At 37.8% G+C, this 13,921-nt stretch overlaps 1 protein-coding gene across 2 annotated transcripts in view; it reads right to left on the bottom strand.

The window, feature by feature from the left end:
- LOC120420841 (reversion-inducing cysteine-rich protein with Kazal motifs) overlaps nucleotides 1–13,073 on the bottom strand; it is a 39,891-nt gene extending 26,818 nt beyond the window's left edge. Inside the window, exons 1-2 of one of the 2 annotated variants that reach the window (XM_052707349.1) lie at nucleotides 13,032–13,073; nucleotides 7,962–8,567 (exon numbers count right to left, since the gene is read on the bottom strand). In XM_052707349.1, the coding sequence (XP_052563309.1) occupies nucleotides 7,962–8,097 (136 nt within the window). In that variant the 5' untranslated portion in view covers nucleotides 8,098–8,567; nucleotides 13,032–13,073. Of the gene's footprint in view, nucleotides 1–7,961; nucleotides 8,863–13,031 lie in introns of those variants that run through there. The other variant, XM_039583959.2, reaches the window with a different exon arrangement.
- Nucleotides 13,074–13,921: the final 848 nt, after the last annotated feature.

Here is a 13,921-nt window from a genome sequence, read left to right as displayed (position 1 = left end):
GCAATACATCCGGGGTTTTCGGAACCAACGGTTTTCCCCAGAAAAGCATCAAATTTTCCTTAGCATGCTATGAATGGTTGATGAACACCACGACGCCACATGTCAAACAGCTACCACGTGGATTCGCATCGCCTATAAAGAATAACTTTTTATTACTTTTTGAACTATAGAATTATCATTTATGATGATACTGATACTATTTAGCTGTATTCTTAACCTCCAAATAAGAAAAAAAACTGTTATGGTGCAAATTTTACAATCACGTGGCAGCTGTTTGACATGTGGCGTCGCGGTGTTCATCAAACATTCATAGCATGCTAAGGAATGTTTGATGCTTTTCTGGGGAAAACGGTTGGTTCCAAAAACCCCGGATGTATTGTCGTTGAGCTCGATGGGGGTTGACCGAATCGACCTGGTCTCTTAGGGAAAGTTGTTCTCCAGACGATTCCGCTCATTTCTGGCCATCCTAGAAGTTTCTACATTTTTTCCCTGAACCTGTAGGAGCAAATGAACGAAAATTCAAAATTTCCCATAGTAAATCCTATGTAAACTTGAACTCGCTTGAGACAAGCCAGTTTTCAACCAAATGAGTTGAAATTTGGCGTGAGAGTCCCTATGGGTATGCCCTACAAGGGGAACCACACCAGAACTTGATCTGAGAACTTTTCAAAATCCGTACCCACCCTAATGCTCATGCTCATGCTCAATATTCATCAAGTTCACACTTTTACACATTTTTTATGTAATATTACTCAAAAATAGAGTTAATATTCAACCTACCAAATTTTCAACATTCCAAAATTCAACTTTTTTTTCTGTGTAGATCAGAACAATTTTCAATAAATTTTAAATTTCCCGGGATTTCCCGGGAAATTGGTTGAAAATTTCCCGTTTTCCGGGAAATTTTAAGCTCTAAGAAAAAGGTTTGCAGCAACAATCAATCCTTCGGACACCTAGTTCCGAGTAAGAATCTCGCAATCGAGAACGCCAAGGCAAATTCGAAAAAAAAACGTCGAGGCAATGCTGTAGAGAGAATAATTTAGATTTTTTATACGACATTTTATTAATCTTCTAAAGAACTGTCCATTAAATAATTTATAACCTTTGAAAGTTTTTCTTTTTGTGGGTAAGTTCAGCAAATTTTGCATAAGGCGTCATCCATAAAGTATGTCACGCTCTACTTGAATTAAAAGTTCCATTGGCCAAATCAAAAAGATAAAAAATTAAATTATTTTGCTTCAAACATACATGCTTGACACTGAAGCATTAAAATATTGTTATTCATATTAAGAAAGCGGAAAATTTTCAGTAAATTTTCAAATCAATACATCTGACGCTGAATATTTTGTCATGCAATCTTGGCAATCTTTATTTTAATGGCATACTTGGGAGGCATTTCTAAAAGCATAGTAGGAATTTGCACCACTAAGTAGCACTAACATCAGGTAATCTAACATCACCGGCAAGACATAACATGTGCATTTCTTCTCTACAAACAAACAAACAAACAATTTCGGTGAGCGATGTGCTGATGCTTACTTCAAGTGTATGATTATAACGTGTTTCTGTTTCGTTAAATTTAGCCTAAAAGTTATTAAAACGAAATTTTGACGCCACCAAAACACAACAAACATTGGCATAGCTTGTTGCATAAACGGGCCTCTAGGGTAAATGTTCCTAAATTTGACAAAGATATAAGATAATATAAGGGCACAACTTGCAATTATTCCCCCCAATGTTTCATTCTTGAACCAATTTTTAAAGAAAAAAAAATATTTTGTCGTTTAGAACATTGCTAATTGGTTTCAGGCCGTTGCTAACGAACCCAAAGTGTGATGTTCGCGGCGTGTCCCGCCAAATCCAGCGAACCGCACAATGTTGTTACCTCGGAATTATGCATAACCGCGTTGACTCACCGAACTGGGGAGCTGGGAGCTGGGTTGCCGTGGGGGAAGAAGGCAATTATATTCTACGCTAGATATGCAATTTTAATGAAATGGAAAAGACGCGTGCTAAGCTAAGCCGCTAATGCTAAACCACGAGGCACACATCATCTGCCCCCTTTTTTTAGAGGGAAAAGGGAGGGGGACTTGCGAGTTTGACAACTTTGCCAAGATCGGAGCTGGACCGCGAGCGAGTGTGTTGCACTTATCACCGTGACGTGATGGGATGAGTTGTTCCTTGATTATTTTGACATTTTAATTAAATTTACGTCGGGAAAAAATTGAACCAGACAGACCGTCTCGGCGTGGCTCCTGGGACGGGTTGACTTGGTACGCACCTGACACGGTAGAAATGTTTTTTTTTTCATATGTTCAAAAACAAGATAATCAAGAAGGCATTTCTCATGTGAAACAGTCAAACTATCAAGAGAATTTTGAAATAATTAATTTCTTGTATCAATCAAAGAAATTTAAACCATAAACATTTTAGAACACTAGTAATTTGACGTCACTATGATTTGAAAGTTATAGAAAAAAGATATAATTCCATCGTGCACCTAATATTGGCATATTGCCACTTTGACGTTCAATTATAGCTTCTAAAAAGTGTTTTCATCTGAAATCAAGTGATAAATAACTTAATGGAAAGTGAACAAGCATGTTACTCTCAAAAGCTTGGCCAAATAAATTGTTTAAATAGTAGAAAACGGCAAATTGGATGGAATTAGGACCGATTCCTTAACTTGCTAAACATATGAAAATATCACCTAAAAATAAATAAGCATTATTTTGCAGGTGTACTGCGTTTTCTGTACTCAAATCACCAAAGCCACTGGCTTATATTTTCGTGCGTTTTGTGATGGTTATTATTTATGATGTTTGGTTTTTCCAAGACAGATGAATAGCTATAGCTCTAACAGGGACAGAGTGTTGTTAAAGGGTTTTTTTGTGGAAAGCCGTGTTTAGAAAATTGGAAATTAGAATTTTTAAATATCAACTGTATAATTGTGTTTTGAACCTCAATAATACATGATTTCCAACGTTTAGAGTAAACTGCAGTTTTTGATATTACGATAATCGTTACGTAATTGTTATGAATCCAGTAAAAACCACAAAATAGCGTTTACCTTTTCGTCGACAGTGATAAGATGTAAATGTTTTCAAAATCGACAACATTGCTGTTCGAAATCGAAAAAAATGTTAATGATTTTGGAGACATTTCAATGTTTACGAATTCAAAAACAAAGAGTTACCGGATTAGCTTACAGGATTGCTATCCGTGCCAACTCAGGAAGCAAACAATCTAACAACACTGAAACCCATAAAATACAAAATTTGTTTGTAGATTGATCAACATGTCCATTCAAATTGTAATAATAAGTTTCTTATCAATTAAATTGACCGTCCAATTTTGATTGATGGATTTCAATCCACTCAAAGAGACAAACGTATGTGTTTCTATTAGGTTATGCAGTTATTGAAAAACAAACAAAATTGGTAATTTTCTTACTTATACATATCTTATTTTCTTCTTATTTTTAGAGCATTAAAAATTTTAATACTTTTTTCGATATTGAAGTTTGGATTTAAACTACAGTCAAACCTCGCATAAGAGCGCCTCGCATATGCAACTTTGCATATACGAGTCATTCCACCTGATTCGGTTTTGTCGCAAGAGTTGCATATGCGAGGTACAGGGCTTATGGGATTTTGGCTATATGGGAGACATGGCCTATATTTTTATAAAAAAAAAAAAAAACATCTTTACTATACAAGTTTATAGTCTTTTGGAATCGTTATGAAGTCAGCTATACAGCTACACTAAATTTACAAGGTTTACGATGTTCTAGGTCATCCGATACTTCCTCAAGTTAAGGCCTATGTGTTCACCGCCGTACAAGTATTAGGTAGGCGATTGTGACTGTGGTTTTGGACCTCAGATCATATCCGGATAGCTTCAGGGAGGTTCAGGGACTAGTCTACCGATATGTGGTGATGTTCTGGGTCTTCTGTAGAGTCCCGGGTGTTACGACCGATGGGTCTACCGCCGTAACAAGATAGAGGTCAGTAGTTTTTGACCTCAGATCATATACAGATAGCCTCAGGGAGGTTCAGGGACTAGTCTACCGATGTGTAGTGATGTTTTAGGTCTTTTGTAGAGTCCCGGGAGTTACGGATGATGAGTCTACCGCCGTACCAAGATAGAGGTCGGAGGTTTTTAACCTCAGATCATATCCAGATAGCTTCAGGGAAGTTCAGGGGCTAGTTTACCGATGTGGTGATGTTTTAGGTCTTCTGTAGAGTCCCGGGAGTTACGGCCGATGGGTCTACCGTCGTAACAAGATAGAGGTCAGAGGTTTTTGACCTCAGATCATATCCAGATAGTCTCAGGGAAGTTCAGGGGCCAGTCTACCGATGTGGTGATGTTCTGGGTATTCTGTAGAGTCCCGGGAGTTATGTACGATGGGTCTACCGCCGTAACAAGATAGAAGTCGGAGGTTTTTGACCTCAGATCATATCCAGATAGTCTCAGGGAAGTTCAGGGGCCAGTCTACCGATGTGGTGATGTTCTGGGTATTCTGTAGAGTCCCGGGAGTTATTGACGATGGGTCTACCGCCATAACAAGATAGAAGTCGGAGGTTTTTGACCTCAGATCATATCCAGATAGTCTCAGGGAAGTTCAGGGGCCAGTCTACCAATGTGGTGATGTTCTGGGTCATCTGTAGAGTCCCAGGAGTTAAGGCCGATGGGTCTACCCGTAACAAGATATAGATTGGAGGTTCTAAGCCATCTGTAGAGTTTTGAAAGTTACGGCCGGAAGATCTACCGTCGGTAATTTTTGACATCACAACATATCCGGATAGCCTCAGGGTAGTTCAGGTACTAGTCTTCCAGAATGTGGTGATGATCGGGGTCTTCCAAAGAATTCCAGGAGTTATGGCCCACCGTAACAATACTAAGGTCGTTAGTTTTATAACTCAGATTACATCCGAATACCTTCAGGGAATTTTGTAGAATCTCTGGAGTTACGGCCTTAGTGTCCGTAACTCCCGGAACTCTATAGATGACCTAGAACATCTTTAGATATAGGTTTACTAGCCTCCAAACCTCTTTGAAGCTATCCGGATAGAATCTGAGGTTAAAAACCATCGTCCTCTATCTTGTTACGGTGGTAGACCCATCAGTCGTAACTCCCGGGACTCTACAGAAGACCCAAAACATCACCAAACATCGTAAGACTAGTCCCTGAACCTCCCTGAGGCTATCTGAATATGATCTGAGGTCAAAAACCACTGACCTCTATCTTGTTACGGCGGTAGACCCATTGGCCGTAACTCCCAGGACTCTACAAGAGACCTAGAACATCACCACACATCGGTAGACTAGTCCCTGAACCTCCCTGAGGCTATCTGGATATGATCTGAGGTCAAAAACCTCCGACCTCTATCTTGTTACGACGGTAGACCCATCGGCCGTAACTCCCGGGACTCTACAGAAGACCTAAAACATCACCACATCGGTAGACTAGTCCCTGAACCTCCTTGAGGCTATCTGGATATGATCTGAGGTCAAAAACCTCCGACCTTTATCTTGTTACGGTGCTAGACCCATTGGCCGTAACTCCCGGGACTCTACAGAAGACCCAGAACATCACCACACATCGGTAGACTAGTCCCTATACCTCCCTGAGGTTATCCGGATATGATCTGAGGTCAAAAACCACAGTCACAATCACCTACCTCATACTAGTACGGCGGTGAACACATAGGCCTTAACTTGAGGGAGTTTCGGATGGCCAAGAACATCGTAAACCTTGTAAATTTGTTGTAGATGTATAGCTGACTTCATAACGATTCCAAAACACTATAAATTTGTATAGTTAAGATGATTTTTTATAAAAATATAGGCCATGTCTCCCATATAGCCAAAATCCCATAAGCCCTGTACCTCGCATATGCGTGCTTCGCATAAGAAACCCCCATATGAGTTGCATATGCGAGGTTTAACTGTATTCGGATTTATGCTTTTATTGTCACAAACTAAATATTTTGGATCAAAGCTGACAACTTTCTTGCGAATTTCTAGTTTGGGTTTGTCCCAAGTAACATTTTAGGCTTTATCGTAGCTGTTACAACCGCTATAAAACCTACCAACCAAAACCAACATTAAACCCACTTAGTCGTAAAACCCTCCCAGAACCCCGATAAACCCCTCTTAAAACCAAAAAGGACCTCCGCAAAAAGTTGTCAGTTCAAGGCTTCTCAATTGAATCTTAACAACCTGCTCCAAACGCCTTATGCCAAACAAGTGCATGAAACAAGTTATGGAAAAAATATTATATTGCAATTCCCTGCAAAAAAAAATGGTTGAACTCTATGGTTATGCACTCTTGCTTTGCAAAAATCCGTACACTTATTTGATCCCAGGGCATAACAAACTGTTAAAAATTATTTAGAAATTTTTTGAATTTGGGACATAGAAAGATTAAACTAAGTGGTAACCACAGCTTAAAAAAATCAATTTGATGCTTATGACTTGCACGCTTTAAAAACATTTTAAAAATAAACCGTAACTTGGAACACTAAATCTATATGTTTTTTTCCAATTGTTAAGAGTTTTAAAGTTCACGGAATGTCAAGTTTGCTTTCACGAGTAATATTGCTCTGAGAAAATTCAGATTTTCACAAGCTTTGGAAAGCTCTTGGATATTTTATTGGATAAATTTGTTTTGAAAGAAAGTTAAAAAGAATAATAGAACTACCCAAATTATCCTTTTAAAATCAAACTTACAGTTGAATAAAAAAAATCTGATTAGAAAAACGCAATTAAATTTCAAAAAGTTGTTGTTATGATCATTAAATTTCTTAAAAATCCGAATTATTCAAAATAATCCTTACAAAAAACCGGCATGTGAAAAATCCTCGAAGAGGGTCAACAATCCGTACGGTACGGAAGCAATCCGTACAGTTGGTAGCCTTCGTTATGCAAAATATATCGTTTCAGCATAAATGTGTGTTTTCATCAAACTATAAGTCAATTTATTGATTGTTCTATTTTGTCTACCAAGATGGCGGTCAACCACATTTAATCAGATCATGCGTTATGCGCCATGTTTATACATTGCTATTTGGCCGTGATAAATACTTTTTTGAAAACTTATGGTTTTAAGTAAGTTTTTTCCATGCCTTATGGCACTTGACAGCTACAACACCTTTGGTTTTAAGGAACCATGCGATAATACCGTTTGGCATGGCATTGCCATCGGGTTTTTAAGACTCTCTTAAAACTTTCATAAAACCCTATTAAAAGTAATTTGGCATTTATGTCCGGAGCATAAAACCTTCTTAAAACCTTTTAATCAGCCTATGCTTATTGGTTGCTGTGAATTCCGGAATAAAACTAATAAGCTATCAAGATGCTACCGTAAAAACTCAATAAATCTAAGTGGAGGTTTAAAATTGTTACTTGGTTTAAAATTGTAACTGGGGTGGTATCGTCCCAGAATAAAACCCCAACTTTTTATTCGTAGGTTCAAATAAAGCATGGTAACGATTGACTCCTGTTGGTATTGTATTGTCTAACGATTTTTTATTCAAATTAGAACCATTATTGACTTTGAAACTGTGTAAACAGGAAGAAGATCCCATATAGAAATGATTTTTTTTCTGCCCCTTCTCCCTAGACCACAAACTTCAAACTTTTTAAACCAGGGGTGACCAAAGTATGGCCCGCGGGCCAAACGTGGCCCGCGAGGTGATTTATTGTGGCCCGCGGACCCTTTTTGAATAATCATGTAAAATGGCCCATTGACGCATGTGTAAGTGATTTTATAATTCCTAAAAAATTAAGGTTAATATTATACTTTTTTCGTGAACCTTTTTATTTTTTGTAAATATAAATCTAAAGATTTTCCTATACTTTGATATGGAACTAATATTGTGTTAAAAAATCAATCTTATTGAAACAATGTAGGTAACACGTTTAAATGGTATTAAAAGAGTAAATTTAAAACTCACCTGTCGCATTGTTCAACCCGGCCCACGTGACACCATCCTGCTCGGAGTCCTCAAGTTCCGACGAGCCACAGCTAAAGTCCACCACCAGCAGTAAGACCACCAACATTCCACCAATCAATCGATAGCGCCAGTTCATTTTGCTACCCAAACACTTTGACTTTTTAAACACAATTGACGGATGTTGGTATGCTTCAAACTGCGCCTCAACTCAACTGCAACTTGGTGATGCGATGGTCAGCATTGCTAAAACAAGTCGTCGTCGCACGCAACTCTTTCGATCTGCTCTGATACTGCTAGTCAACACTGCTGGTGTTCAGTCGATCCATTATGCAAGTATTAACTGCCCAATTAAGATTCATTGCGCGGCGCTTCAACTCACTGACTTGGCTTGGACACGACGACGACGACGCGTCCCGCCGACGATGGCACTTGCTTATTAAACATAGCACATGTATTTATTGGCCCGGAGGGTTGTTTTCAATTATGGGCGGAAGTGAGCTCACTTCTTCGATGAGTTATGCTTGTTTGAACAACCCTATACAGCGGAGGGCCCACTTGCTAATTGTTTTATTCAAATGGTTTTACGATGCAGAATGTTACGGACTTCTAAAGAGGGAAAAATGTATTCAAGAATGTATTCATTCGCATATCGCCATCGCCACACACTCGAACACAATTGATTAATTAATCAAGTTTTGCGTTCGAGCAGTTCTCAAGAAAAACGATTTCTTCTTTTTTACTTTGATAACTGCTTCTTATCACCTCATCATTAATACTATTTTGGACTGTTGATTAGTTCATACAAATCTTTGTACACTTATCATAAGGTTCCGGATGAATAGGTTTATTGAACATTGATTAAAACTTAAATTTATGCGATTCGCATTACGCTTCCGTAAAAGATGGTGAAGGATATACCAAACCAAATTCACAATTTTTACTTAATAATTCGAGAAGCTGTTGTACAATCGTATTCCACTGTTGAAGTTGAAGGCACTTATTGAGCTACATCGGTTGAGCTCTGCAAAACCGGTTGCAATTTTGCTGTGTTTATAAGAAAATACGGATATCATCAGACAAAAAAATCTTCAGTAATTTAGGACTAAAAACACCTATTGGGGACATTTTTAAAAGTTAGGCTTGATCTTTAATATTGAAATAATTTTCACCCATAATTGTAAAATGTGTTATAGAAATGTCATATTTAACAATGAAAATCGAATTAATTAATACCGAGATATCATCAGTTCAAAAATGATAAATTCATTATTCACAAAATTTAGCCCTTAAGGGGCCTTATAATTCGAAATTGCAAAAAACTCAACATTTTTTGAAGATTTCATCCTAGAAAAGCCTCTAACTTAAAAACGGCGCCTGTTGAAATTTTCAACAATATTTGTGATCTTTTCATTAAAAATAATTTTAAAGTTTCATAGTTTGGTCTGAAATATTAAATAAGGAATGTTACCTATTCAAAAGTTTTGCTTGATTTAAAAAAATCACAAAAGTCAATAATGGATGAAATCTGATTGAAAAAAATCAAATTATTCGCTCTACAGCACACATAAATCGAAAAAAAATGTTGCCAACAGTTCCCGAGACATCGTCAGTTAAAAATCACAGGCTTATGAGATGACACTTAGAAAAACTAATTTTCTTAGAAATTCTACACCCAAACGAAAAATATATCTCAAAATCTGTAACATTGGATTTGCTGCAGAAAATGTTACATTTTATAACATTTTTTGCAGCAAGCCCGTAGATCATTTTTGCCCGCGTGTAAAAAATTCAACGATCTGCAGTTCTCACCAACACATATAATGCTGGCCCGTCCCCGAACAACACTCCAAAGAGAAGCATATGTTGGTGCTATTTCACTCATTTTTCATCAAGCGTCGATGACGCGGTGGTAGCATGTCGGATCAACAACCAAGAAGTTGGTGGTTCAATCCTCGTTCTGCTAAGTATTTTTTTTGTGAAATACAACCAAAAAGCCGTCGGTAATGTAGATAATTGTCGGTAACGGGCAAAAATGTCATACTCCAATATCGCAAAAAATTCATGAGGACAGATTTCATGCAGATTCTGATATACTTTCATGCCGCCATGCATCACAATCATGCGACTGCCAGTTGGGTGTAAGAAAATCAATCAGTAGAAGATTTTTTGTGAATCTCATTCTTAGCACCACTTAAATTAATATATTTCGTTTTGATAACGAACTTTAACGAACGAGGGGATAGCCCTCACGAGAAGAAACGTGAGGAAAGTGCTATTTTGCGAGAGTATAGTCGTCGCGTGCACAGCTAAAAAAGTAGTAATCAAGCTGCGTGTAAAAGGCCTGGGTGTAAAATAAATATTGCAGTATTTTATGCAATTTTATGTAATATTACACTCTGAAATACAGTATGTAAAAAAAGTATTTACACCCCTTGGGCACTATGCACATTTTGTGATGAAACATGTAAAAAATTTAAAGTTTGACAGGAACCTAGTACTACGTTTTGTTCAGAAACTCATGCCAAACATTTTGCTACAAAAAGCTCATGAAAAGATGATTTCTATAAAAAGTTATATAACAAATACTATTACGAAAATAAAAAAGGTGCAAAAAAAGTTTGTACACCTTTCGAAAAATTAACATAAATAATGTTATTTGTTGACAAATCACCATAAATCCAGTCTCCCAACTCCAAATAGGCATCCTTGACTGATTAAAAAAATAATTTGGATTGAATATAAAGTTTACTAACTACTTAGTATAAAAGTTTATATAACTCTGGAAATTCTATATAAAACTTATCTAAACTTAATTTTGCAAACTTTTAATTCAACTAAATGTCAAAATATTACCATAGAATTGCTAAATAAACATTTTGGAGTGGGTATAACACCGTTTTGAGGGTTTTTGTATCGATAGAATAGATTTTTCGTTGGAATTTCGTACCAACCCGGAATTACGTCGTAGGAAAATCCGCCGGCATCCGAACCGGTCCACGATTCACAAGTCAACCTATGTGGAATCGGAAAGGGCATAAAATTTCCGATCTTTTGATACCCATACATCTAGGTTTTCTTTAAAACCTACGTTTTTAAATACCTGGGCAAAAAGTAAGTTTGATCCACGAGAACAAAAATTACGAAATTCCATACATTTTTGGCAGGTTGCTCAAACGAAACCATAACAACGTTTTTGCTTAGGTATTTAAAAACGTGGGTTTTATAGAAAACCTGGATGTATGGGTATCAAAAGATCGGAAATTTTATGCCCTTTCTGATGCCACATAGGTTGACTTGTGAATTGAGGACCGGTTCAGATGCCGGCGGATTTTCCGACGACGTAATTCCGGGTTGGTACGAAATTCCAACGAAAAATCTATTCTATCGATACAAATACCCCCAAAACGGTGTTATACCCACTCCAAAATGTTTATTTAGCAATTCTATGGTAATATATTGACATTTATTTGAATTAAAAGTTTGCAAAATTAAGTTTAGATAAGTTTTATATAGAATTTCCAGAGTTATATAAACTTTTATACTAAGTAGTTAGTAAACTTTATATTCAATCCAAATTATTTTTTAATCAGTCAAGGATGCCTATTTGGAGTTGGGAGACTGGATTTATGGTGATTTGTCAACAAATAACATTATTTATGTTAATTTTTCGAAAGGTGTACAAACTTTTTTTGCACCTTTTTTATTTTCGTAATAGTATTTGTTATATAACTTTTTATAGAAATCATCTTTTCATGAGCTTTTTGTAGCAAAATGTTTGGCATGAGTTTCTGAACAAAACGTAGTACTAGGTTCCTGTCAAACTTTAAATTTTTTACATGTTTCATCACAAAATGTGCATAGTGCTCAAGGGGTGTAAATACTTTTTTTACATACTGTATATAGCCCATCAGTATGGGAAACCTACTTGACCGAAATATCAGGCTCATATATGCGTTTATCCTTACAGCTTTTCATCGGTCTGATGGCCGAGTGGGCTAAGGCGCCAGTCCTTACTGTTGGTGCTGGGTTTGAATCCCGTCGGTTGCAACTTTTTTTTGTGTTTGCAAAACAATTACATGCAGTGTGTAATATTGAGTGTTTATTTTGACGAAGGTGATGTGCATGCTTTTGCATGCGATTTTACCATCGGATTTTTTGCTGTGTGTTCATTCGTTCATTGGAACAGTTCATCCTATTGAGTGGCTTATATGGACAAATGACCGCCACTTAGTCACCGAACCATGGTGGCCCATACGGCAAAGGCACGATTCAATATGCCGAAGGTCTTGGGTTCGAGTCTCGGTACCGGTACTGTTTTTTTGATAGATGAACTTTTTTCAAAGATGAACCCATGAGTAAAGTACTCTCGGTAATTTCGGGTGTACATTGTTCATCTACGAAAAGTGACTGGTAATTTTTCGATGTGTGATGATGATCCAAGTGTAGTAGTGAAATAAGTGTTCCGCCGAATAATCAAGATGATGATTTTTTTTCGATTTTTTCTCTTGATGAACGCCAAAAGATTTTTCTTTTTGATGAAGATTCTTCCATCACTGCGATGCACTTAATCGTTAATAAAATCCGGTAAAGTACTTTTCGATTGCAAATTTAATTTAGCCTTAAACAATATTCAGAAAAAAATTACGAGAACGTTGAAAAATACTCATTGGTGAAAACACAGAGAACTCTTGGCGAAACAATCTCCAAGAAAGCACCGCGGGATGATAACAAGATGAAACAGCCCGAGTCGGGGCGGTTCCGCCGCGGTACTAAAAACAAATCGAATTGATTAAACGTTAGCTATCAGCCCAGTCGCCTCGGTCGTCACAGCGTGATCCTGCTGAGAGCGTGTATCAATTTATGATCGCCATTGAAGCGGAATTCCTACGCGATTTTTTAACGCGATCGGCTTGATTAGAAGTTGGTAGAAGATCATCTTTTTGTCTAACTTTTAAAATTTTCTTTTGTTTTGAAAAGTGTTTACGCTCACTATTCCCACTTCAAACACAGACTCTTCTTTTCACTTTTCCCCCAAATCACCTCCCGCTCATCACTTTTGATCCTTCTCACTTGCCAAACGCAAACACCGACGGAGAAGACGACGTCCTATCGCGATCACAACAGGCTGAGCACTGAGCGTCCGATTGATGCGCAAAGTGCACCGACGACGCCAACGAAAACACGTGGGAGAGAGGATCGCCACGGTGGGAAGGAGCTGCTCCCCGGGGCCTTCTTGGATCGTGCGAAGAGAGAAAACGGAAAAAAGTGTCACAGCGTGACAGCTCTTACTGCGGCAGCCAGCAGTGAGAAGACGAAAATGCCGCGGCGCGTCGACGGCAGAGAAGCATGTTGTGCCGTCTCTCGGCTTCGTTTGCATATTCTAAAGTGGACCGATCAACGAGGGCGAGAGAATTGTTGTGGTTTTTGGAGTGTTCAAAAATAAAGGTGTCATATTTCGGATTTTGGTTCCAGTTTTATTTGAAATAAAATCAGCGTTGTATTTTTATCTTGTAAAAAGTAATAACAATGAGATATAAAAAATGATAGCATTGTATTTTTTGCATAATCCGATACGTAATGAACCATTTATCTGTGACGAAAATAATCTTTGAGAGCGTTCTTGTATTACGTAACGTAATCAGGGAGTGGAGGGGGTATCGATGCCTTTTACGAAACGTTACGAAAATTGAGGGAGGGGGGAGTGCTGAAAATTCAGTTACGTAACGCAAAATTTTCATAAAAGAATTCATAAAAATTTGCAAAAAGACCTTGTGTTACGCGATACAGGGGGGTAAGGGGATCATCTGTTAAGATTTGTTACGACCCACTGTAACGACCCGATCGGCCTTCGTAGGGCCGATTTTATTCAACCATCAGACTGATCGGGTCGATACATTTCTCAGTGGGAAAAGAGGGGGGGGGGGGGGGGTAGATTAGCGCAGCCAATCTTTCGAAGGGAT

This window comes from Culex pipiens, chromosome 2 (genome assembly GCF_016801865.2).
Source record: "Culex pipiens pallens isolate TS chromosome 2, TS_CPP_V2, whole genome shotgun sequence".
Lineage (NCBI taxonomy): Eukaryota > Metazoa > Arthropoda > Insecta > Diptera > Culicidae > Culex > Culex pipiens.
The sequence above is the reverse complement of the archived record's forward strand: the minus strand, read 5'-3'. Positions and strand labels throughout refer to the sequence as shown.